At 35.2% G+C, this 22,594-nt stretch overlaps 2 protein-coding genes across 2 annotated transcripts; one reads left to right on the forward strand and one right to left on the reverse strand.

Annotated features, from left to right (window-relative positions):
* The first annotated feature begins 366 nt into the window (after positions 1-366).
* LOC135684965 (UV radiation resistance-associated protein) lies at positions 367-15,851 on the forward strand. Its single transcript, XM_065200687.2, has 18 exons — positions 367-746; positions 1,953-2,085; positions 2,961-2,995; positions 4,581-4,644; positions 4,823-4,920; positions 5,385-5,474; positions 6,520-6,585; positions 7,265-7,299; positions 8,125-8,230; positions 8,567-8,648; positions 9,261-9,305; positions 9,650-9,734; positions 10,457-10,544; positions 11,338-11,413; positions 12,206-12,371; positions 12,617-12,695; positions 13,646-13,737; positions 14,020-15,851. The coding sequence occupies exons 1-18, from the start codon at positions 678-680 to the stop codon at positions 14,837-14,839; spliced, it is 2,229 nt and encodes a 742-aa protein (XP_065056759.2). The 5' UTR covers positions 367-677; the 3' UTR covers positions 14,840-15,851.
* A 4,629-nt stretch (positions 15,852-20,480) lies between these two features.
* On the reverse strand, positions 20,481-21,581 carry LOC135684968 (ankyrin repeat domain-containing protein 40). Its single transcript, XM_065200694.2, has one exon. It carries the CDS (start codon positions 21,579-21,581, stop codon positions 20,481-20,483), a length of 1,101 nt encoding a protein of 366 aa, XP_065056766.2.
* Between the last annotated feature and the right edge of the window lie 1,013 nt (positions 21,582-22,594).

The raw sequence follows: 22,594 nt of genomic DNA on the forward strand, positions 1-22,594 counted from the left end.
ATTAGGAAAATACGAGGAGATTGGCTCTACTACTCAAACACATTTTGCCGGTCAAAAGCATTAATCTTTCGTCATAAGTAATGGTGTAAGGAACCTTACTGGTGGTAACTTATGAGAACTACTAGCAATATTCCAATCGCCTTTCAAACCAGTCTTTAAAGTGTTGCCAGAAAATTTTTTGGTGATACACGTAAACTTCATTTGTTTTTGGTGCTTTTTGCTACTAATTTGCCTGGGCCCTAAATTTGGTACCAGTCCGCCACCGCTTGGTATAGTGGTATAGTATAGTATGTTATGAAAAAAAAATTTTAGATGAGCGGGAGTCATTCAGTCAAGTCGCGATCTCGTTTTGGGTTCGTATCTCGATCTGTCTCGATTTCGAATTACTCTCGATTTTACCTCTAGGAGATTCATTTGGGTTAGTGAGATGATGTTTAGCTTACAATAAACTGAGTATTGGGATGTATAACTTGCACGAAGTATGACGATGCATTATGGAGATGACTTTGGCTACATATTCTGAAAATATACGTGTTTGCGTCGTAGGATTTATAGTATGTTTACCAGTACAAATTTGAAAGGACTTTGGTCAACACAACCCGGATTCACATTACCAAAAAGGCCCCTTTTTGGCTCAATTTCTTGTCTCAGACTGCCTGTATTGGATATCGTAAGTGATGGAAGGAGAATTGATGTTAAGGCCACAACTTTCAAAGACTGAACTTTTGAAACTGGAGTCACAGCAAGTAAGAAGTTCTTGATGACGTATATCTTCCTGGATGCATAACCTCCTCTTCCAGTAACATAGGCACTGATTTGATCTCAACCAAGTGTTATACAAATTAATCATAGCAAAATAATATTCCAATCATAATAAGAGAGTCTTATGGCACCCTTCAGTTATTTTTTGGAATGAATTGTAGTAGTGGGTTTTTAAAATTAAACAAAAACTGAAACTACAAATTCGAATAGTTGTTGTTATAATATTTTGCTGGACAAACAGATATGGTCAGGTACTGCTTACATGTCAGCTATAAATTCTTGATAGAAGTTCAGCACCATAAAGGCTGAAATCTAACTAACCTTGCAACTTTAAGAGATCTATGATTGTTCATTCATTATAAATTGTTCACTATTTCAGTTGATCAATTATATTTCATTTCTAAAATTCCCTTAAATTCATTCAAATTCATAAAATTCAAGATAAAATTAATACACATTAAGTATATACAATAGAAAATTCATAGTTAAATTTAGCTTGACATGATACAATCAACTATACTAATAAAACCTGATGCAGAAGTTGGTTTTTCAGGTGAGGGTACAAAGCCATCAAAAGCAAGCAAATTTGCAGAAAAATTACACATGTTACTAACAAAAGTACTAGAACCCATCTTTTAACTCACCCTTACAATTTCAGCCCCTCCAAAAAAACAACTATAAATTCCTTCATTTCAAGATTTAGTTTTCAATTATTACCTGTTCTTTTCTTACCTGCCTTCTTATTTTCATGCACAGAACTTTTATGCTCTCTCACATCTACCAATCTCTTGGCATGCATTTCTGTTAAAACTTAACATCCCATCAAAGCATAAAACTTAATGATGGAGCATTTAAAATGAAGTGTGGTATATTATTTGTTACTATCAATGCCTATAGATCTCTTAATGATATTGTTATAATGGCCACATGCTGTGTTCTGCAAACATAAAGCTAGAAACAGGCAAATTCTATCAACAATAACTTTTCATTGTTTCTTAAGACTATGGTAAGATCAGATGCTAGAACCTATATAATGAAAATAAGTTAATATAATTTAGACAGATTTATATTTATAATGAATTTATTTCAAATTTTCTATGTAGTTTTGCATTAATCTATTTAATTTCAGTTGAAGTTCTAGGTCTGTCAACCTTCGTTCAGTGTTTAACCTTTTTTGTTTCTTTTAACAGAGACATTTGCGTCATTTGTCTTGTGTCTTTGGACGCAATATAGACCCAAGTCTGCTGCCAGTTCTGAAGGCTGGTAGTAAACCTGGGCTTCTGCATCTCTACTTCACACTTCATGATGCAGATGACAAGACAGGTATGGGCCTTGCCAGACATATCTAAATTTCAAATTGTGATAGTGATTTAATTCCTTTGAATGGCAATAGTGTGCAAAGTACTCCATATCCACAGCTTCAAGGGTTGTGATTAACTATACTTTTGTGCGAAATCATTTCTTCTTTTGGTAGTGAAAGAAGCACAATGTTCTGCAGCAAAAGCTCTATAACTAGCGTCCACATGCCATGATGCATCTAGGGTCATTCACAACATGGAAAATTAAACGAATATTAAGAGCTCTATCAAAATAAAAATGGAAAGTAGGTATAAGCAAGTTAGGAAGTCAGCAATTTAAAAAGATTGAAGCCCCCACAGGAAGACAGACAGAGATATGTAACTAATATCCAAAGAGAGTGACAAATATAATCCATCTAATGTCCAAAAGAATATATTCCATTTGTCCCAAAGGCATTTTATTGTTGGCTAAATGCAAATGGCTTGATTTTTGTTGTCTATTTGATATTTTGTGCCCCAAAGCTTTATGCTTCCTGAGATGTTTTCATTCGATCTATGAATATTCATTAACCTTTTTACAAGCAAAATGCATTCTTGCCACTAGATAGGTGATCTTATTACAAAAGAGTGACTTTTCATATCCAGATACCTCCAAAATCAAGCCATTAATGCTGCTTGTTTTGTCTCTAATCAAATGGTAGTATCTTGCCCATGATGTTCTAAAATGCTGTTTCTAAGGGAAATTAATTGATGAATGTCATAAAGTTGGTGAAAAACCTTCCAGTGTAAACAAAGTTTCACCAAATTCCAATGTTTTTATTGTAAAAAAGGGTTGCTTCAGTTATTTCTGTTAATGATTTCTTTGCAAATGTTTTCAAGATATATTTTATGTCTTTTCAGTTCTTTACCAAAGTGAAGTGATTAAGAATTCTTTGGTAAGTACTTTTAAGATATATCATCTAGGCCTTACTGGGAAAGTGTTTCCATGTGCATGATTAATCACAACCCACTGATATTTCAGGCATGTAATGCCATTTAGTTAAAAATGTTGGGAAATATGCTAATACCAACTAAAATCATTTTATAATACATCAGATTTTTAGCTAATGAAAAGATTAATATCCTATTTTTGGCAGTTTAAAGCCTTTCACATCTCACATTTCTATTTCATATTTCAAGGCTGCTCCTCAGATTCTAAAGATGTTGCATTTAAGATTTTAAATTAAACAGTACCCAGGAACAGTACAAAAGAACAAAGAGCAATCCATTTTCACGTGAAATGCTGTTTTTATTGAAAGAACTAGATCTATGTGCAAAAAAAATAAGTTCATATTTCACTCTTCCCCTCTGTAGATTCCTTTGTATGGGATTGAATCCAAATGGGTCAATGCAAGCCTAGACTTTGCAGATCTCAACCACTCTTTGAGATCCCTCACCATTATTTTGATCTGCCATTGTTGAAATGCTTGGCAAGCTTAAACGGATACCTTTCGAGTCAACCAAACCTATTTGTCTCATTAAAAGCTTGTGTTTCTGTAATAAAAGTGTTATGTTTTTGGCCAGGTATCCCTCAAAGATCCCTTGTCCTTCAATCAAATTTTATTTGATCAAATTATCAAATGGCTTAAAAATGTTGTGCTATATACACATAATTCCTGTTTATTGCAGTCTTTTTGTTTTTATTTATCAATAATATGACCTTTTTCTTCAATTGTGTATGTAAAATCCTTCAGAAATTGTTTAGAAAAGCTTGGCTTAATAGAGAACTACTTTAGATAAATTTCCCTTTGTTCTAAGGTGTTTCGTGTTTTCTTAAACTTCTGGTGATGTGTAAGCCTGAAAACATTAGCAACAAAAGCTTTTATGGAAAAGAAGAACTGTTTTTCATACTAGTTTGAAATTAATTTCAAAGATTATAATTTCCAGGTTTCAAGTAAATTTATGAACTATTTTCTTTACTGGTCCAAATTATGAAAACTGATTTATCATTTCTTAGGTATATTTGTTAGGTAAACTTTTATTACCTTTTGGGGATAATTATGACAATTTATGATGATTTGATGCTTGTCGTGGCATTTTTGAATAATGGGCTGACCTAGTTACCACTGATAAGTCAGAAACAGAGACAAGATTGGTTTAAAGTTTTACTAAAAAATAGTGAACTTTAGTGCCAACACCCCTTACAAATTTAACCCATGAAACTGACCATTAGTATAAATTGACCCATGTCCACCAAGTAAGCTGAGTGATATCCTGTCATCAGAGTCAGAAAGATGTATTGTTATTGCTACAGCAATGCATGACATTTTACAAAAATGACTTCCTTTTCAATCAATTTCCTCCTTACATATAATTTTACTTATGATTTTGTTTTAAAGTTTGTCAAACCTGATATTGTTATTATATACACCTGCACTGCTACTAGCTTTGAAGATGCTTGTGTTGTAACTGCGTTGCAAACAGGACCTTCATTTATCCTTAACTGTTTCATAACCACTCATGCTTCTGTTTTTCCTCTAGAACCCTAGCTGGAATGAATTTGATCCTTCAGTTTTTCCAGAAAAGGCTGGTACAGCCTCTTCAAGTATCCTCTCAGCATTTTTAATAAGTTTATAAATGATTAATTAAAAGATGTTGAATTTGCTAGTATATTAGTGGAATGACTCTTCTTATTAGTGGAAAAATTTGCTAGTATATTAGTGGAAAAACATTTAAGTAGTTATAAGAAGGCATTTTATTTTGAACTTAACAATGCACTTCAGTTTTTATTCTTCGGATCTGGGCTTCTAGAGTAGATAGCTATCAGACAATTATCCGACTTCATGTTGATCTTGGAGGACTTATGTCAGTAGGAGATCAAGTATGTCATTTTCTTATTCATATTATGCTTTCTATGTCTTTCTTAAAATCTTTTTCATCTTATTATTTATTTTTATTTGTCATAAAAACTTTTCTTGTAGAATTCTTTATTGCAGAGTCAACAACTTACTACTGGGTGTTATAAGCAAGACTCTAAATCCCTTAAGGCAACTTTCCCCTTAAAAAGTGTTGTATTTATAAATGAATGTTTCAGTTAAATTAGGTACCATATATGCTAGTACTTTGTATTGAAGGTTAATTTATAAAAGGAAATGCTGTGCCTTCTCCCATGAACCATTTAAAGGTTTGTTGAACTTTCTGTGATGGATATCTATTTCCAGTATTTATTGCTCATTATAAATGTTGCCCCATTTTACCTACTTTATTTTGATTTGCACATGTGTTTGCAGACTTGGTGAGTGCCAAGCCTTTCCATGATTAAGATGGCACTTGGCTCTTTTTTAGTTAAAACAAGGGGGAAGTGCAAAAGAACCAAATACAGTTATATTCAAAATGTTTGGTCAGTATTTCACATATACAGCTGGATGTTTTAAGGTTAGTAGCATTATTGTCTCTTGCTCTTCAGTATCAATTTTGGTTTGAGTCAGCTGTCATATTTTCTTGCCATGTTTTTATAGAATTTGAGCTGGAATTACATAGAGTAACATTGTTCTTTTTACTGGATCTTACTCTGTGAAAATTATTCAGATATGAGTAATATATTGTTAATGAGTCAGAACTGTCAACTTGCATCTTGGGGTAGAATGTGGTTGGTCCCTTTGAAGTTTAAAAGAAAAAGGCCTGTAACTTCAGACCTGTCAACCTTAAATTTTCAAAACCTGGAGATTTTAGATTTTTCTTGTAAAAAAACAGGGAGATTTGGTCAAAAAAGGGGAGATCACAGTAATTTGTGAAGGGAATAAATATACCTGATAAAATGTTGTGTTCGGCAAACAGTTTATGACAAAAGTGATCAAGAGAAGTATCTTCATAATAACTTTTAGTGCTTTTGTTAATCAGTAAGCTCTAGCAAAAAATTGTTGTCGTGTGGAAGTCAATGTGACTATTATATCTTAATTGTACCTCTGTAAAAAGAAAACATACACAATGGACCTGTCTTTGAAGCATAAGATGCGCAATTTATTCAAAATATTCGGTGAAGAATCTTCCTAGACATTCTGCTAGACATCTTTGAAGCCGGGAGAAAAATTTTAAAAACGGGGAGACCGGGAGAAAGCAGTCAAAACTGGGAGTCTCCCGGCAGAACCGGGAGGGTTGACAGGTCTGTAACTTGGTTGAAAATCTTTGCTCATCCATGACACAGTGTTAGTCAATATTTTTGTTGGCTCTTAAATCTTTTCTGCTGTGACTTGAAACTCCGTTATTGTATTGTTGTCAACTGCTCTTCTAGTCACATCCCTTTCTTATTTTCAGGCCTTCTTTCCAAGTTCAAACTTTTAAGTAATTTGCTTTATAATATGATGCAGTCTACTTTAAACTTTGAGGCAATTTGTCATTGGATTGTAAATTTCTATAGCTAGCAAATTTGTTGTAAACATTTCATTAACAGACTTAATTACACTCTTTTGATATTATGCAGGCCTTGACTATTGACCCTGATAAAGACACCTCAAAACTGATGTTTCTCAAAGTTGATCAGGATGCTGTAAGTCTCTATTTGTCGTTTTTTTATTGGGGAATAGCACCATATCAATTTTATTCATATTTTGTGTCCTGTTTGATTCAAAAGAAAAAGGCTCCGTGTGATTCCAAGTAGGTGACTTCCTTATTCATTAATCTGAATCCCGTGTCAATGTTATGCGAAAAATACAAATTCGGCTCGTTTATCTTTTAGTGTTTGTAGTACTGAAGTAGCGAATAGCTAAAATGACATGATACCAATTTTCTTATCGTGTGGGACTCTTTCCCTTGTTAATACAGTGTGATAGAGTACTATCAATGTGCATCTTGAAACCAGATTGAAATTTGGAGCGAAAAACACTTTGTAAATGAGTGAACTGGTATAAAACCCGAGTAACAAAATTTGCTTCACAAGAGTCCTTAGTCCCATAGGTCACAAAATTTCTGAAATGATATCAAGTGCTAATAACCAAGTGCTAATAACCATCCAATTCCTATTATCTTCATGGCCATGACTTCAATTTTCAGTAAATTTTCAAGTAAGCCAAACTTGTTTTGTGAGGCATTTTCATTTGAGAAACGTTTGGATCAAAAAAACGTAATATTCTTGAATCTTGAGCTTTAGAATAGATAGCTTCAGAACTTAATGGTTTTCTTATACTCGTGTTGTGCAGACTTTGCAATGCAATTATTTTCTTTTGAAGGTTCTTTGGGCGTACAAGAAATCATCGCTCTTAAGGTACACAATGCTACACCATTTCATTTTCTTTTTGCCAGTTTTGATCACTTCTGACTAAGCAAGGTCTTAAATGGACTCTTCTTTTGAATGCTTACACGTTTTTTAAATTCATTTCTTAAACTGATATAAATGTTTTTTTCATGGAAGCAACAGTGCTTTTAACCACCATCTCTGGTTAAAGTCTTCGAATACTAGCGTCAGTTTTCCAGAGCAATTTCAGCATGGTTCTACTCTTCTGAAAACCGTGTCGGTTTTCTATAAAAATAAGTAGGAGACGCTTTCTCGTGTGTTTTGTATGATTTTTCTTTAAACTACCAATATTTTTTGGAAAAAACCAAAAAATGTAAAAAAAGGGCCAGTCGCTTTTGGTTCCAAGTAATTTTGGCAGGCATTGTATATATACAGAATTAAAGAGTTGTTTCCCTGAGAAAACCAATAAATTAATAAAACAGAAAGCCTCCTGTAAATCAATAAGGTAGTGCTCGCTTCGATTCTCTTTAGGTTTATACGTAAAACTAGGCTATCAGTTGCCCGATGATCGCATTAAGCTTGAAGCTCAGAGTAGCAGCTGAAAACCATCCTGTTCTACACACCAAATAGCATGTACTGCTTTGCTTATACGGCATCGAGTCCTTTATGACAGACTGGTAAACAGTGTTTGTTTTCATAATACGTAAAAAAACTACATGATTTTGGCCTTATTCAGTTGTTTTGAATTTTTATGTCACACCAATCAGTGAAACTAACCACTTTAGAGATGTTTACCCTTTAGAATTACCATCGCCTCTTCTTTATTATACACTTTATATGCCGTCTTTTTCCCAGGGTACACTGCATGCTTAAAGCTATGCATGAAACAAAACAGCAAGTGAAGAAAGCACGCTGTTTTATTGAAGGAAACCTGAAGAGACAGAAAGAGCGGTGGTGCAAAGTAAGTGTTTGTAATACTTTGTATTTATTATTTATATCTTTATATTTTTGTTAGTTTGAATGCTCAAATAGGATCATTCTTGATTGCCATATAAAGGACGACCCCAATTATTTGATATTTGAAACCTATTTTTATTTAGGAACGAACAAGTCTTCTTGCAAGCATTGGAGTTAGGCTGTAAAACTTCCGTGTTCACTTCATCCTTGCAACTATTGCTAATTAACACTGTCCGTGTTGGCAAAATAACAACTCCGAAATCGTTTATATCCATCTCAATTCAACTAGTCTTATGACAAAGTTCCCCTAAGACCCGTTTTCCCTTCTGCCCTTTTTTAGCTTTCAGAGAGAGAGTCTCTCCATGGCCAGATCAATCGGCTTACCGAGGAGTTAGTGAACATGAAAGGGAGCCTAGAAAGAGGTGAGAGGCCAAGAGTCGATCAGCCTTGCTGACTCTACTGTTATTTTCCTGTTTGATGAAGGGCTTCTGTTTTCAAGACCCGAGCATCTAAAGAAAGCTAAAGAAAGTGTGCAAAAATAGACCGAACTAGACTCCACGTATTGCTTTGTCGAGGGGCGGCTGTAATACCACTGATCTAAAGAAACGGACTTTGTTTTTCTTAGGTCTGCCTCATATTAGCTCCAGGCCCACCGAGGGGCCCCTAAGAAAAGAGATGTACGAGGTCATAAACTTTTGTTATGCTAAATATGACTATTGTTAACATGGTAATCACAAATCATATTTGTACTGGAAAAGTTTATAGAAAGTAAATTGTGAAATGTAATATTTCAGTTTAAAGTAATGTAAATTAAAAGTTGATAATTTTTGCATTTTAAATCAATATCAAACACAGAGGTAGGAAGAGCCCTAGCATTAGGCTGCCTCTGGGCCTGGCGTGGCTTTCTGCGGCCCTGATTAATCCCATATCAATACTCAAGTATGGACACATTTTTGTGGATCATGATGGTGTCTTGTATAATTGTATCATTGCAGCAAATTGCGATAGAATTGTCATCTTTCTTTGTGTTTTAGAGTCAAATTCGGCAAAACAAAGAAAACGACGCCTCACAAAGAAAGGTAACTTTCGATCGGTCTGCGTTAATTTTCAACCAGTATTAATGATAAATGCCGTAACAAGCTCTCTCCCCCCCCCCCCTCTCGAAAAAAATGCGCAGGCGACATCTAGATAAATGACTCGAGTAAGGGAAGAAAAGAAAAATTGGTTGAGAAATCTAAATCTCAATGAAGTCTTGCAACCAAAAGAATAATCTTTAAATATTTACAAGTACCTTATGTCCAAGTTTGCAAGTGCCCAGGCATATACCTTATGTCTCTCAAATTTCTTTTCATTTTCAAAAGCTAAGTATATGATTTGCAGACAAAGTTTGTGCATATACATTGTATGTCTTATCATTTTTCAGAAAAAGAACTGAATTCTCGTCAGTTTGACTTGGAGCAGTACGTGTCGAGCATGAAGATTAGCCACTCTTCGCATATTGTTAATCGGTGAGCCACTTTATTTAGTTACGTATCCTGGCCAACTGTATAAGGAAAAGTGTTTGGAATTTTGAAAGAAAAAGCGGGGTTTTCCTTGCTCTTTAACTGTTGTCTATATTATAGAACAATAAATTGAAGCTAGTTGTATTGTTACTTTAACCTCTAAAAACTTTTACGTAAAGTTAATGCTTAGGCCTTCATTTTGAAACAGCCGTCCTAAATTCTAAATGGTTGTGTAAATCCTACTAATTTGTTTACCTTCCCCAAATTTTTCTCTCCTATTGCAGGTGATAGATGTTTAATATTCTGTTAAATCTATATTTTCCCTATAAAAAATATATTTCCTCAAAATGTAATATATTTCTGAATGGCTTTGTTGATATTCAGAATTATCGTGCTTAACTTCAGCCAGTCTGCTTTTTGGTGTCAGATTCACATTTACCGCTGTATATGTATAACGTGGAAATGAAGATATATTTGTTCTGCTTTACTTAAACTTTGTTTCATCCCTGTTGAAAGTTTGTTCGTGAGAGGTGTAATCTTTTTCACATAAATCCATAAACGTATTTCATTACATTTTATGATTTGTTATGATAATGTGCGCATAACAGTTTATGATGCTAGTCATTTTTCGTACAGCGCCAATTTCAATGTTTTTTATATGCAAACAGAATGATTGCAAAAAAATTCTCTCCGAAAATTTTTTCTTTTTTTAACAATTTTTTTGGCAGTGATACCCTGGTTAAAGTAAATGCGCAACTGAACTACCGACGAAAGCAGCTGGCAGCCGAGCTCAGCTACATCTTCCCAATCTTCGAGGTACGAAACTGATAGACTCTTGTTCCTAATGTGTGATTATTTAGGGCCGTCCAAATATATTTCGGAGAATGCTAATTACATCTAAGTTTAGTGCTCATTGAGAGAAGCAATCTGGGTGAAAAGCTAGGAGAAATGTCTGAAAAGAAGTTGAAGAGAAAAGACTTTTCCTCAGCAACATTCAATATGAACTTTCAAAATGAAAAGTTGACTGGGTAGGGGCTGAGAGCTACAAGTATTAAGATAGTCAAGTCTTCTCAGAAGAGTCCCATTCAGTATTGAATTCAAAACAGATCTTTTCAGGTTTCCTATAAATTGAAGTGGAATAGTCTCTCGCAGTTAGAATTTTGTTTAAATTTCATTTTTTTTGCCGTTAAATTTTTTAGAAGACTCTTGTTGTTAGACTTATTAAATGGTAGTTTGCTACTATCACTTCTGGGTATTATTGTTTTTTTATCTTAGTGTTTACTGAAAGCTAGCTAGATACGCCTATATATTTTCAAACTTACTTCGATTACGGTTACATCGAAGTCAGAACCGGTCAGTTTTTTATCACATTTAAGGTCACGATTAAGTTCGCAAAATTGATTTGATCAATTTAGTTAATAAATGGAAAATATAAAGGAAATATGAAGGTTAATTTCAGTGTTCCCAGAAAGAACCAGAAATACCAAAAAAGGGGCTGACCTAGCGTTTGCTTGAAGGTATTCAAATAAAATTGAAAATATAAATAGAATCTCTCTCACTTTTTTAAAAAAAAGATGTTATTTGTTGAATTGATTTGATCTCATCCCAGATCCCAGCAAAAGATTATTTGAAGAAAGAATATGCGATCACTGGGGTGCGTCTTCCGGTTTCTGATGCATTGACAGGTAAGAAGGCTTGCAATTCTTAAGCTACCCAAGAAGTTGATTTTCTCAAGAACTAAACTTGAGAAATACTCTTCGATATTTCGATTGAGACATTTTTTAAGCTTGAAGTGATTGACCTGGGTTGAAAGTTGACATCTCAATGCGTTTCCAGCTTGCCAAAAAAGATATGATAATTATCCAATCAAAATGCGAGAACCAAAGCTCGTTTAAGAGTCTCTTCCATCAGTTATCACACAGCTCATGCGGTCATGCCTGAATTGCAGTAAACTGAAGGTTATTCGTAAAACCGACCTTTTAACTCAAGCCGTTCATTTTGAACGAGAAAATCCTAAGTATTTCAAAGGGAACTACTGTCCCTGTTTAAAGCACGTTATGTTTGAGTAGTTTGTCTATTGCCTTGCAAAGATGTCCTGGCACATGCAATGAAAACATGGTTCTGATTACCATTGGTTTGAGTTAGGTTACTAAGTCTATTCTCTTTACCAATGAAAAAAATTCTGAAGAATAACGGTTCTTCCTCGAAATTTGCTACATTTGTGTGTTGAAAAGTTTTGTTTCTTAGCCTATAGTCGTTTATCTTATCTTCTATTTTACACATGTCGTTAATGATCCAGTGGTATTAGTGTGGTGAAATCCAATGTATATATATATATATCTATCTTAAATATCAATAAGGTAGCCTTAACTGTATTAATCAGCTGATATTTGTTTGCTATTGCTCAAAAATGATATTCCAATGAATCAATGATCTGGCTGTATAATGATATTCCCATGATGCAATTCGCTATCCAGGTGAGGCTGATGAAATGTTGTCGGTAGCTCTTGGCAACACTTGTCATTTGGTTACAATGATGGCTAAATTCATGGAACTGCCTTTGAGGTACCCAATGCGACCCATGGGTTCTCGATCGGCCATACTGGACCTGGTCAAGGACAAGCTCGTAGACAGGGAACGGGAGTATGTTTAGCGTTTGCAACACACTGCTACTCTTTCTGCTTTTCATTAGCAACAAAATCACTATTTACCATTTTTGATTTCGAAATATGATTTCCTGTAATATCTCTCCTAGATGTTGCAACCTTGATGCTTATTTGTTGAATTTTTCCGGTTTCAATATTTGAATTCAATCTACTTTTCAAGTTGTCGACAATATTTAAAAATGTTAATGCTTTTTGTTTAAGAGATATCTTTTGTTGCCTCAGGTTTCCGCTGTATTTAAAGGGCAAAGAAAAATACCAGTTTCACTATGGTGTTTACCTGCTTAACAAAGACATCGCACAGGTATTACTAAACGATATCCTTAACCAGATTTGTGCAAAATTTCTTTATGTTTGGTTTTTTGTGGATGAGTACAGTGGGATGGTGGAAGCAGCAGTTGCAGAAATCCTTGAAGACTGGCGCTTCACGAATTTGATTAATAGTCTATATTCTTTAGCTAAAGAGATATGGCTTGATCACCGAAAACATTATGCAGTCAAATTTTCGCTGATTGATGATCTTACTATAAGGCAGCTTGTTATCTTGTAACTCCTAACAATTAGCACCCCACATAAAAATCTATATTTTCAAATCTGAAACTTTTTCTTCATAAATATCCCCCATTTCAAGCAAAGGAATTAAGTAGTTGTTGATTATCGTCTAAGTCGGCACTGATACGATCGCGAAGATTGCCAGTATCCCTGAAGAAAACTCAGAAGTAACATGCCATTTGGATGTGCGTGTGCTCCTCTCAAACATTCGGATCCATCCTATACGTTCATTAAATTCTGAAAGTTGACTAAACGTGTTATCTGTCAAATTTCACACTGCTTTCCTGAAAAGACACCGTTAATTTGTGAATCGCAAAGACAGGAACTATATTACGGTGCATCGAAACGAATAATTCATCTGAAGCATGAGGAAGTCAATAAGTATTACAGGCGACCGCAGGTGCAGGAAAACAGAAAGACTACTTTATTTGCTTGCAAAGTCGCGACCAACGCAATAAGCACTAGTGGGCTGAACTGAGTTTTTATAGTAAACACAAAGATTTAAAAACGTTTTGTGGGTACCTCCAATAGGTCCAGTTATGTGTTATAGTCAGAACAAGGCTCTTTCGCCTCACGTCGCTGTTTTGAAACCTATGAGCTAATTTTAAACTATTACGTTTTCCCCTTTAACAGCTATATTTCCCTCAACCAGCACTTTATATTTATTATTTGCCTGCGTTTATTAACATTATTCATTTTCAGCTGCGTTATCACTGTGGACTGGGCACTTCAGACCTGCGTCAAACACTCTATAATCTGAGACATCTTTTTGAAAACAAATTTGGAGTTCGAATGTAAGTGTGTTTGCATGTTTCTGTTCGATTTATGATATTTATGGCCTTAGACATTTCCAGGCACTCAGCAACGATAATCCTCCAATCTACTTTGCTTTTCATTGAAAAATGGTTATACTTTCACTACCCTATACCAAGGGTTGTATCAATCTTCCCAAACAGCGTACGAGATTTTTTAGAACAATAGAATTTTTAGGAATTTGGCAGATTTTTCTCGAAAACAAATTATTTTCCTGTTATGTAGTGAATCCTGTATATGGAAAAAATGTTTTGTATTTGCAGAGTCGTAAAGCCAGACACAGAGACACTACAACAACGAATCTCATTGATACCGCATGGGCGGACGCTATCTGAAACTGATGAGCCGGACTCCGGAGTTGCTGTTAACTCGCCGGTCGCAAAAAGAGACGACAGTCGATCTTCTGAAAGACCGCGGAGCTTTCACAGCGTAGAAATGAATGATTATGAGGCTTTGCATAAATCAAAAAGTCAAGGGAGCCTGCAAAATCAAGGAGGAAATTCTGGCCTCCCTGCCCCTTCCAACCGAACCCAAATGCATAGATTAATAAGTTTCAAATCGAAAAAAGGACCAAGTCGAGCAAGAAGCCTGCCCGATAGAGAATCGCCTACGTCTTCAAATTTGCTCCTCCAAGTTCCATTCGAGGAAATGGTGCAGGGTAAGGTTGAAAATGTCCGAAGAAATACTTTGCAAGATATACCAAGTGGTAATTACGAAAATGGATTTCAAAAGCTACCTGAAAAAGGTCTATCCAGCGATGTTATAAACAGTCAATATGGAGATTTTGTAATGGATTCTGGGAAGATGAAAACTGGAAGGGTTGCTCCCAAGTTTGAACAGGATGATTGCACAGATAAATTTTGTTTAGAGTGCCTCCGCAACGGTGATAAGTGTATTGACTGCACGCATAGAAACCACGATCCAGTAGGAGTTGAAGACGTACAATTTGACGAAAGTAAGTTACCGGACACAGCTGGTTTGTACTCCCGGCAAGACAGTGATATTTTACTAATTCCTGGTCCATTCGACGACCACGACAAAATAGAGTCTATAGAAGACACAAAATGTGCAAACGCGATTTAACGTTCCTGTCGCGATATTCCCTAACAGTGTCACCTCCAACACCATAGCAATTTATCAACAAGCTTCTATCTCCATACTTCATGTGGGAATATTGGTCAACCAGATTTCACTAGCAGCTTTCGAGCTCAAAGATTAATACACTTTTGGCTACTTAGCCTGCCTTTAAAAGTGTTTATATTAACATGGGCGTCTGTTACTTTTAGACAAATCATAAAGGTTGGAAGACATCGGTTATACATGGTCCATCGGAATTTTCTTATTGAATTTAATCCATTTGCAATTCATAGATTATCATACTTATTCATATGTATGTTTGTGACAGTTAATGCTTTGTCGCCAACCCTTTTACATGTAGACGAGTGACATGCCTCTCGGACACACAGTCCTTGGCTTTGTAGATGCCAGCCGAGCCTGCTAAGATTTTTAATTAGCAAGGGTTAGTTGTAAGGTAGATACTATATGATAATTTTCTATTTTATTCCATTTTGAAGAAATATTCCAGTTATGGTCTATGTCCAAAAAAGGTACCTCCCTTGAGTTTTGACTTAGAGTCCCTCAGTACAATTTAAGTAGCCTTAATTGATTCTCCAGTCCAATTTCGTAATAGTTCTTATTCCCTTAAAGGGTTAAAAATACTAGACCCAAGGTATGGATGACACAGCAATTTTACATGGAATTATCTATGAAGGTGCTTACTTTGAAACTAGAATTTAACTCGTAAATGATCAGGGGTATATGCAATAGGAACTGTTTTTTAGGAAGGAAGATTTAATATTTAGAGGTAGGAGACTGGGGCCATTTCAGGACTATGATGTTCACACTTAAAATGTCTCAGCTGCAGTATTTTCAAAATTCTGTTAACTTTATTTTTTGACCTTTTAATGCACCAAAATTTTCTGGTGATTTAAAGATCATTGATTTTCATTACTTGGTGTTGGAATGATTATGAGCGAAATTTTGTAAATAAACCAACGATTTTTATTCCATTAAATGAACAGAATTAATTCTTAAAGACTGTTAGTGATTTTTGTGTGTAATCAGTGTAAATGGGAAGTGGCTCTGGGATCCAATAAATATTGAATAGGCATCTCAAAAATAAAGTTAAAGTTACATTTGCAAGATGATGAGTAGCCACCAAAATACCATTAAGAATTAATAAAAAACATATACACAATATGGTTAAGAACCAACTATAAGGCAACACACACTCTGATAATACTCCTTCCAAATAAGTAACAATGTTGATGGAGATACAGTGAGATAAAAAGTTCAGTTCAAGTGAATTTGTTGAGCTTTTAGCAATAACAGGAGAAACTTGGTGAACTACCAAATTGTAAGTATCAAAGATATATGTTTTCAAGTTTTGTTGTTTTCAAATTTGTTGTTTTCAAACTTGAAAAAATATATCTAGAAGCACATCAACTAGCTCCCAATTATTTCAAATGCATCTTTGATGTTTCAAAATTATATAACCTAAAGTTTGTTTGTAAATTTTTTTCCAGTTATCAATAACATATAAAAAATGTTGAAATTATCAAGTTATATAAACAATGAGCAAAATTACATAGCTAATGGCAGGGCTGCAAGTTAGACTCCAATAATGTTATATGATTGGATTTTTCTTAATGTCTTTTAGAAACCCCACGGGGTTCACTTAGCCAAGAAACCCAGACTGTTAGTGACTCCTAATCAAAGCATGAAGAGACAGTTCTTGTAATTTATTAAATTTTATGGGTTGGAGGTTTATTTCTTTCAGCTAGGATTTCTACAAAATTAGCTGTTTGAATGCAAAGAAGTTGTTGTTTGATTACTTCACCATAAGGAAAAGAACTTTACCATCAAAAATTGACTTTGCATTTTTTGTGAGAATTTGGTTTAAAAACACAGCTTAAAAATGAAACATCAATAGTTGCAAGCAGGAAAAAAGTTTTTGCTTAATGCCATTAAAGAAAAATTATATTGAAAGATGTTTGTCATTTTTCCCTATATGCTACAGCCTCAAAATAAAGATAAACCAAATGATAGCCTATGATACACTTATATTTGTTGCTTGTATGCTAGGCTACAGTACTTTAAATTTAAAAAAAAAATGATGTTTAATAGAATGTAAAACCAAAACTACTATGATATTTTGGGCATAACTTGCACCCATTCTCTAATTCCACAGATATTGCTCGTGATGCGAACATGACCTTTGACAAGAAAGATAATTATATTGAAGAAGTTATGACATATAAAAACTTAATATCAGTTTGTAAGAGTTACTCTTACAAAATAAGGGTGGGACCTGAGTCTCAAATTACAAAAACAGGATTTAACACACTTAGTATCTAAAACCAGCACAATGCTGTTTTGATCTCTATTCTTTACTACCACTTAAACTACCATTTTTGTTTTTATACAGATGTTCTTTGAGAAATTTTTCAAATTCCCTGCTTGCCATTACATATCCTGTGCCACCTTGGGCTAAAACAGCAGCTACTAAGAATGGCCTTCTCATAAAGTTTTCTGAAAAATTCTCCGTGAATTTTTCAGCTTGTGCCAAAAACCCACGTGATCGACGGGCAATAACAAGACCACCAACAGCTAGTGGAATTACAGCGGCGGATGCTGTGGCTAAAACAAACCCACGCATATAAGCACAAACAGAACATCCAAGTTCCCTTGACTCGAGCTTCTTCGTTATAAAATACTGCCAACTTTTTGCAGCAGTAAGACCACAAATTGGTGGAAGAAATATTCTTGCAGTTAGGGCCAAAGCAGGGTTTCTGTACGAGGTGGTAATGACAGCAGCAACAAGTCCTGAGTTTAGACCAACCAAAAACTTGTGATTGTCAATGTCAAAAAGTCTGTCAACATAATCTAGAATTTCAGTGAATCTATTCTCAATTTTATTGCGCTTTTCCTCACTTCCCACTTCGCCACCCTTGCCAGACATACTTATTCTCACTGCTTATTTTGTAGAAATCTTTTCTGTTCTTGTCGCTTCTCTCCTCCTGTGTCCCCTGTTCAGTGTTCTCACTTTGCTTCATGTAAATTTCCATGAACTCGCACGAAAATTTCCTCGGATTTAAATTTACGAAAACCTGCCATTTTTAAAAGATATGGTATAAACAACTTTGGCCATGGAAAAAAGTGTCAAATTGAGTCATTCATTTACATTAAATCCGAAAACTACTCTTCCTTTTTCTTGTTAACATAATTAAATATTATAAAATAGAATAAAACACAATGCAAAAATAAATTTCATCGATATATACCTACATGTAATTTCTGGTTTTTGCTTTCCGCAACAACTTTTTACACATTTCTATACTTTTCTCATTCCAATTTCTTTGATATCGTTTTAGAAAGTTAAATACTCTCATCGACAATCCAGCATGCTACCTTAGTGCATGGGAGGTGGCGGCGGCATACTTGCCCTGCAGAAGAAACTTTGCCCTGGCAAAGGTTGAAACAGAAATTGTACTGTAACATTTCTTTTCTGGCACACGCCGCTTTTTTGGGCACACTACTTTAGCAACAAACTGGATTCCAGATTTCTGACGGCACAAGGCTGTGTGACAACGCCTAGTTGGAATTAAACCGTTTTTTCTTAGTTTTCTGGCAAGCGGTGCTTGTCTTTTTTGTATGCTTTTTAGAATAAGACACAAATATCGACCAAAGGTATAACATGTTTTTGTTTCATAACATAACACTTACGAATAATGCTAGTTTTTGTTTCAACGGTTACTTTGAATTTTGGTATGGAAAAGCAAGTTGAACTGAAACCAACATGATTGCTCTCTAGTCTCATACAACACAGTAAGGTCTCAAGATGGACGCTGCAATGTGGAATCAACACTGGGCTAGAGCAGCTCGATCCAGTCTTTCTTGAGATCAGTGGTCCCCAATTGCAAATCAGGATTTATTGTAGACAAGTGCACTAAGCTAATTACTTATAAAAGGGTCTTGAGAGTCTCCCATGGGGGGGGGGGGGTGTTGGTTTTCTGTACAATGGTACTCGTGTTCCCGTGTTCCATTTGAAAGAAACCAATGTTCCCGTGTTTCCGTTACCGTGAAAGTTATATTCCCTTGTTCCTTTAAACTAGTAATAATGTTCTCATGTTCCCAGTAGACAATTTAAGTTGTTCCTGTGTTCCTGTACCATTTGTTGCCATTTTCCTTTATTCCCCAAAACCCCTGGGAGAGCCTCATAATTTTGATTAGATTTGCATCATCACTATTGTTAAAACTTCTGTCCGTTTTGACCATAGTATTTATCCATCCTGTCATGAAACTTTTTACATGAGAAATTATCAGGAGGTTAGCAAGATCTGGCCAGATAAAAAAATCACAGCTTTAAGCCACAAATGCAAACATCAAGCAGCAGATGAAGAAATGTGCTAGATGGAGATAAAAGGATAGAAAAAAGTTACCTTGGCATTCATGCAAAGAATCCTACATTATTTTCTGCAATCATTATATGGTCAGAAGTCAGTTTAAGGCTTCTAGAAAATTAATTTGCATATGAAATTTATATTTGCGTTCATCAAATTCTGAATTTTTTACTGTAATTTCTAATATTAAGCAAAGTTAAAAAGATATTATATGTTGCCAGAATTCCAGGCATGTGATAGAATTGTAACAAATAATATCAAGAAGCATAAATTAAACATTTATATGCAACATAAATGTACTTGGCACCAACATGTTGGTGGCTTATTTTGGTAAAAGTGACTTATTAAAGGATGTCACACAGAATGAAATTCTCAACTTGGGACACAATTAGTCATTATAACATCAATTGGTATACTCCATCATTTTGTTGCGGTGAGCAATTACTTCTGTTGCTGATCTTTGGTTATATATTCTTTCTAGATGGCTCTCAAATTTTCATGTACTATTCAACTTAGATTGGCTTGATTTCATAATGGATGTGGTCTTATCATTAAAGAGCATCATCCAAATAAGTAGACTGTGATTAAAAAGGGTCTTAATCAGTGGTGTAACATGGTATAGGGCACCATCGATAACTAAGTTGCCCCAACCAATAGCCTGAGTTACTTTTAAAAATATTTTGATGAATGTTTTCAAAATATTTTCAAAAATTTTGAGAGTTCTTTATTTAAAGTGTATAATTCAGTTTTCCCTAGTTGACAAAAAAACTGTCATTTTTGCTAACGTGTTTGACATGCCCTACACCCTTGGATGGGACCTTCTTGCAGCCCGTTTATAGGAGTCAGTTTTTCCTTAGAGCTAAAGATACCTCCATCTATACCAATGGTCTTAACTTAATTGATAACCTAAATTCTTGCTGAACAATGGCATTCTTGCCAACAGAAAGATAGAATGTAAAGCCTTTTTTACAACCTCTCCCATATTTTTGGTATATATTACAGGTTGTGTGCTCCAAGTTTCTGCATTGAGCACTTAAACAGAAAACTAAACTGCAGCCAAGATAACATTTTTACATATAAAGGTAAAAACAATAGACTTATAATCTGATATGTTGTAAAATAAAAGATACTCGTAGTCTATGTGGGTGGTGTATTAACAATAAAAGTGTTGATATCATGGTCATAACAGCAAAACTTTCACAGCTTATCCTGATTTGTATATAAAAGTTACTGTATATACTTTTTATTTTGTTTTCTACTGTTTATGAAAGTAAAACTACTTCAAGTTCTTGGTATGGTTGAAGTCTCTGCACATCCTTGTCTCTGCGTACAATTGTATCAGGGAGTTTTCTTATTTTTGCTATTGAATCCCTGTCTATTTTCAATTCCTTTGTGCAAACATTAAGCAGCTCATCATAAGTAAGGATCTTTCGATTGAGTTCTACTTCAATAAAATCCGGATCTTTATGATTAGCATTACGAATCTTGATAACAAGTTCACTAATGTCTGTTCCAACAAAAACAGTTGCTACTGGTGTTGTTTTACAGGAATCACATAAATGATACTCCGATGATTTTTCAAGACTTTTTACACTGTTTACATAAGAATTTACTAAAGAACCAAACTGCTCAACATGGGGAACAAATATCTGCTTGATTTCATTTGTGTTTTCATTTGGGTGGCTGGCAGCAACTGCACCAGGTATGACTGGATTTGCAATGTAACCAGGTATGACTGGATTTGCAATGTAACCAGGTACAAAATTCATACCACCATCTCCTTGCAACACTTCTGTTGTTGGTATCGGTCCACTGGCCATGATCTGCCCACTGGCAGCAACAGCATAAGGAATAACAGGGTTAGCTAAATAACCTGGCACCAAAACATGTTTGTCGTTATGGTCTGATCCTGCCTGGTTGTCAGGCTCTCCTTTTAGCGATGTGGGTGTAGCTATGGTATAAGGGAAAACGGGGTTTGTAAGATATCCTGGAACTATATTGACAGAAGGTTCGTTTACACCAACTGAAGATGACTTGGGCTCGCTGGCCTGGTCCTCTCGCTGACAATTATTGTTTTTGCTGTGGAAATCTGTGATTATTATACGTATCTCTTTGTTTGAAGTCATATCTATAGCTTTCTCGCCTTTAAAATTCTTAGCTGAAGCATCGGCACCATGCTCAAGCAAAAGGCGGACGATACTAGCATGTTCCCTTCGGACAGCAAAATGCAAGGCAGTCCATCCATTCACCCGATTCTGTGAGTTGACAGCTGCGCCATCACGAAGCTGCCTCAATACTTCTTCGTCCCCTCCAACTGAGCATTGCTCTCTTAATGTTTCATTGACATCTATGTCCCCACTCATATTTACATCAATCTTAATCTGGGAAGGATTGTCACGTATCCTCAAACGGTGTTTGCCGTTCACAACTTTTCACTCGCCTCGAATTTGCTGGATAGGCCACTACAAATGTCGTTACCTCGCTTTGTGCGTCAACTATCTGTTGGAAACGAGGTGAAGTGATTATTACACAGTCTGTTAATTGTAGACTGGGGTGGTACTTTGCCCTAGACCAGTTGAACTCAGACCCTCAGCAAGTTTTTATCCTGTTTTAAATTTTAAACATAATTATTTTTGGCTTACACTTTGAGAATTTGAATTCGACTTAGCTTCGTTGTTGGACTGCTTTGATGTTTTCTTTTTCTCTGCAGTAAATGATAATGTGCGTCCCGTTGACCAGTTATTGGTCCGAAAGGGAGTACGAAGATAGGAAATGCTTTATCTAATCATTTAAACATTTATAGCAAAATATTTCACTGCTTTCATCACCTCTTCCTCCAATTTCTGAGATCCCAGGCCCAAGGCCAGACTTAATCTTTAGTTCGTGAAGTATGAGGCAGCGTTTGTGGACAAGGGCACTGGCTAATGCTTTATTGCCAAACTGTGTTTTATTTATTTTTTCTCTCTATCTAATTTTGGTTTCATTCATTTGTAAAAAAGTTGATTATTTGCTGTTATGCTAAGATGATTCTAAAACTTTGGAAGACCCTTTCTTTTTATGTCAACATTAAAATAGATAAAACCATGGAAACATTAGCTTTTCTCCCGTCAGATTCTTCTTTAGATGCAGTTTTTGGCCATACCTAGATTATTACAATCTAAAGTTTTTCTTGCCGCCAACCATAGTGGCCTTTTTTAATACAAGCACAATCATTAAATTTTGGCCCCACTTTAAAATACGTTTCGCCGTCCCTGGATCCGACTTCAAGTGCATAAAATCGACCTAACAAATATTAACGTCGTAACCTAAAAATAGCACAACTGTCTTCTGACTCAACCTGGTAAAAGAAAGGCATGCTGCAAACTTTTGTGTAAAT

Source organism: Rhopilema esculentum, chromosome 21 (assembly GCF_057945365.1).
Source record: "Rhopilema esculentum isolate cy_ngs chromosome 21, ASM5794536v1, whole genome shotgun sequence".
Lineage (NCBI taxonomy): Eukaryota > Metazoa > Cnidaria > Scyphozoa > Rhizostomeae > Rhizostomatidae > Rhopilema > Rhopilema esculentum.

Bases quoted from the DNA above. Each gene is read 5' to 3' on its own strand.
- LOC135684965 (XM_065200687.2), top strand. From the start codon at position 678: ATGGAAGGAGAATTGATGTTAAGGCCACAACTTTCAAAGACTGAACTT. The intron at 10,545-11,337 runs GTACGAAACTGA...ATCTCATCCCAG, and splicing joins ACATCTTCCCAATCTTCGAG to ATCCCAGCAAAAGATTATTT. The intron at 12,696-13,645 runs GTATTACTAAAC...ATTCATTTTCAG, and splicing joins TTAACAAAGACATCGCACAG to CTGCGTTATCACTGTGGACT.
- LOC135684968 (XM_065200694.2), bottom strand. From the start codon at position 21,581: ATGAGTGGGGACATAGATGTCAATGAAACATTAAGAGAGCAATGCTCA.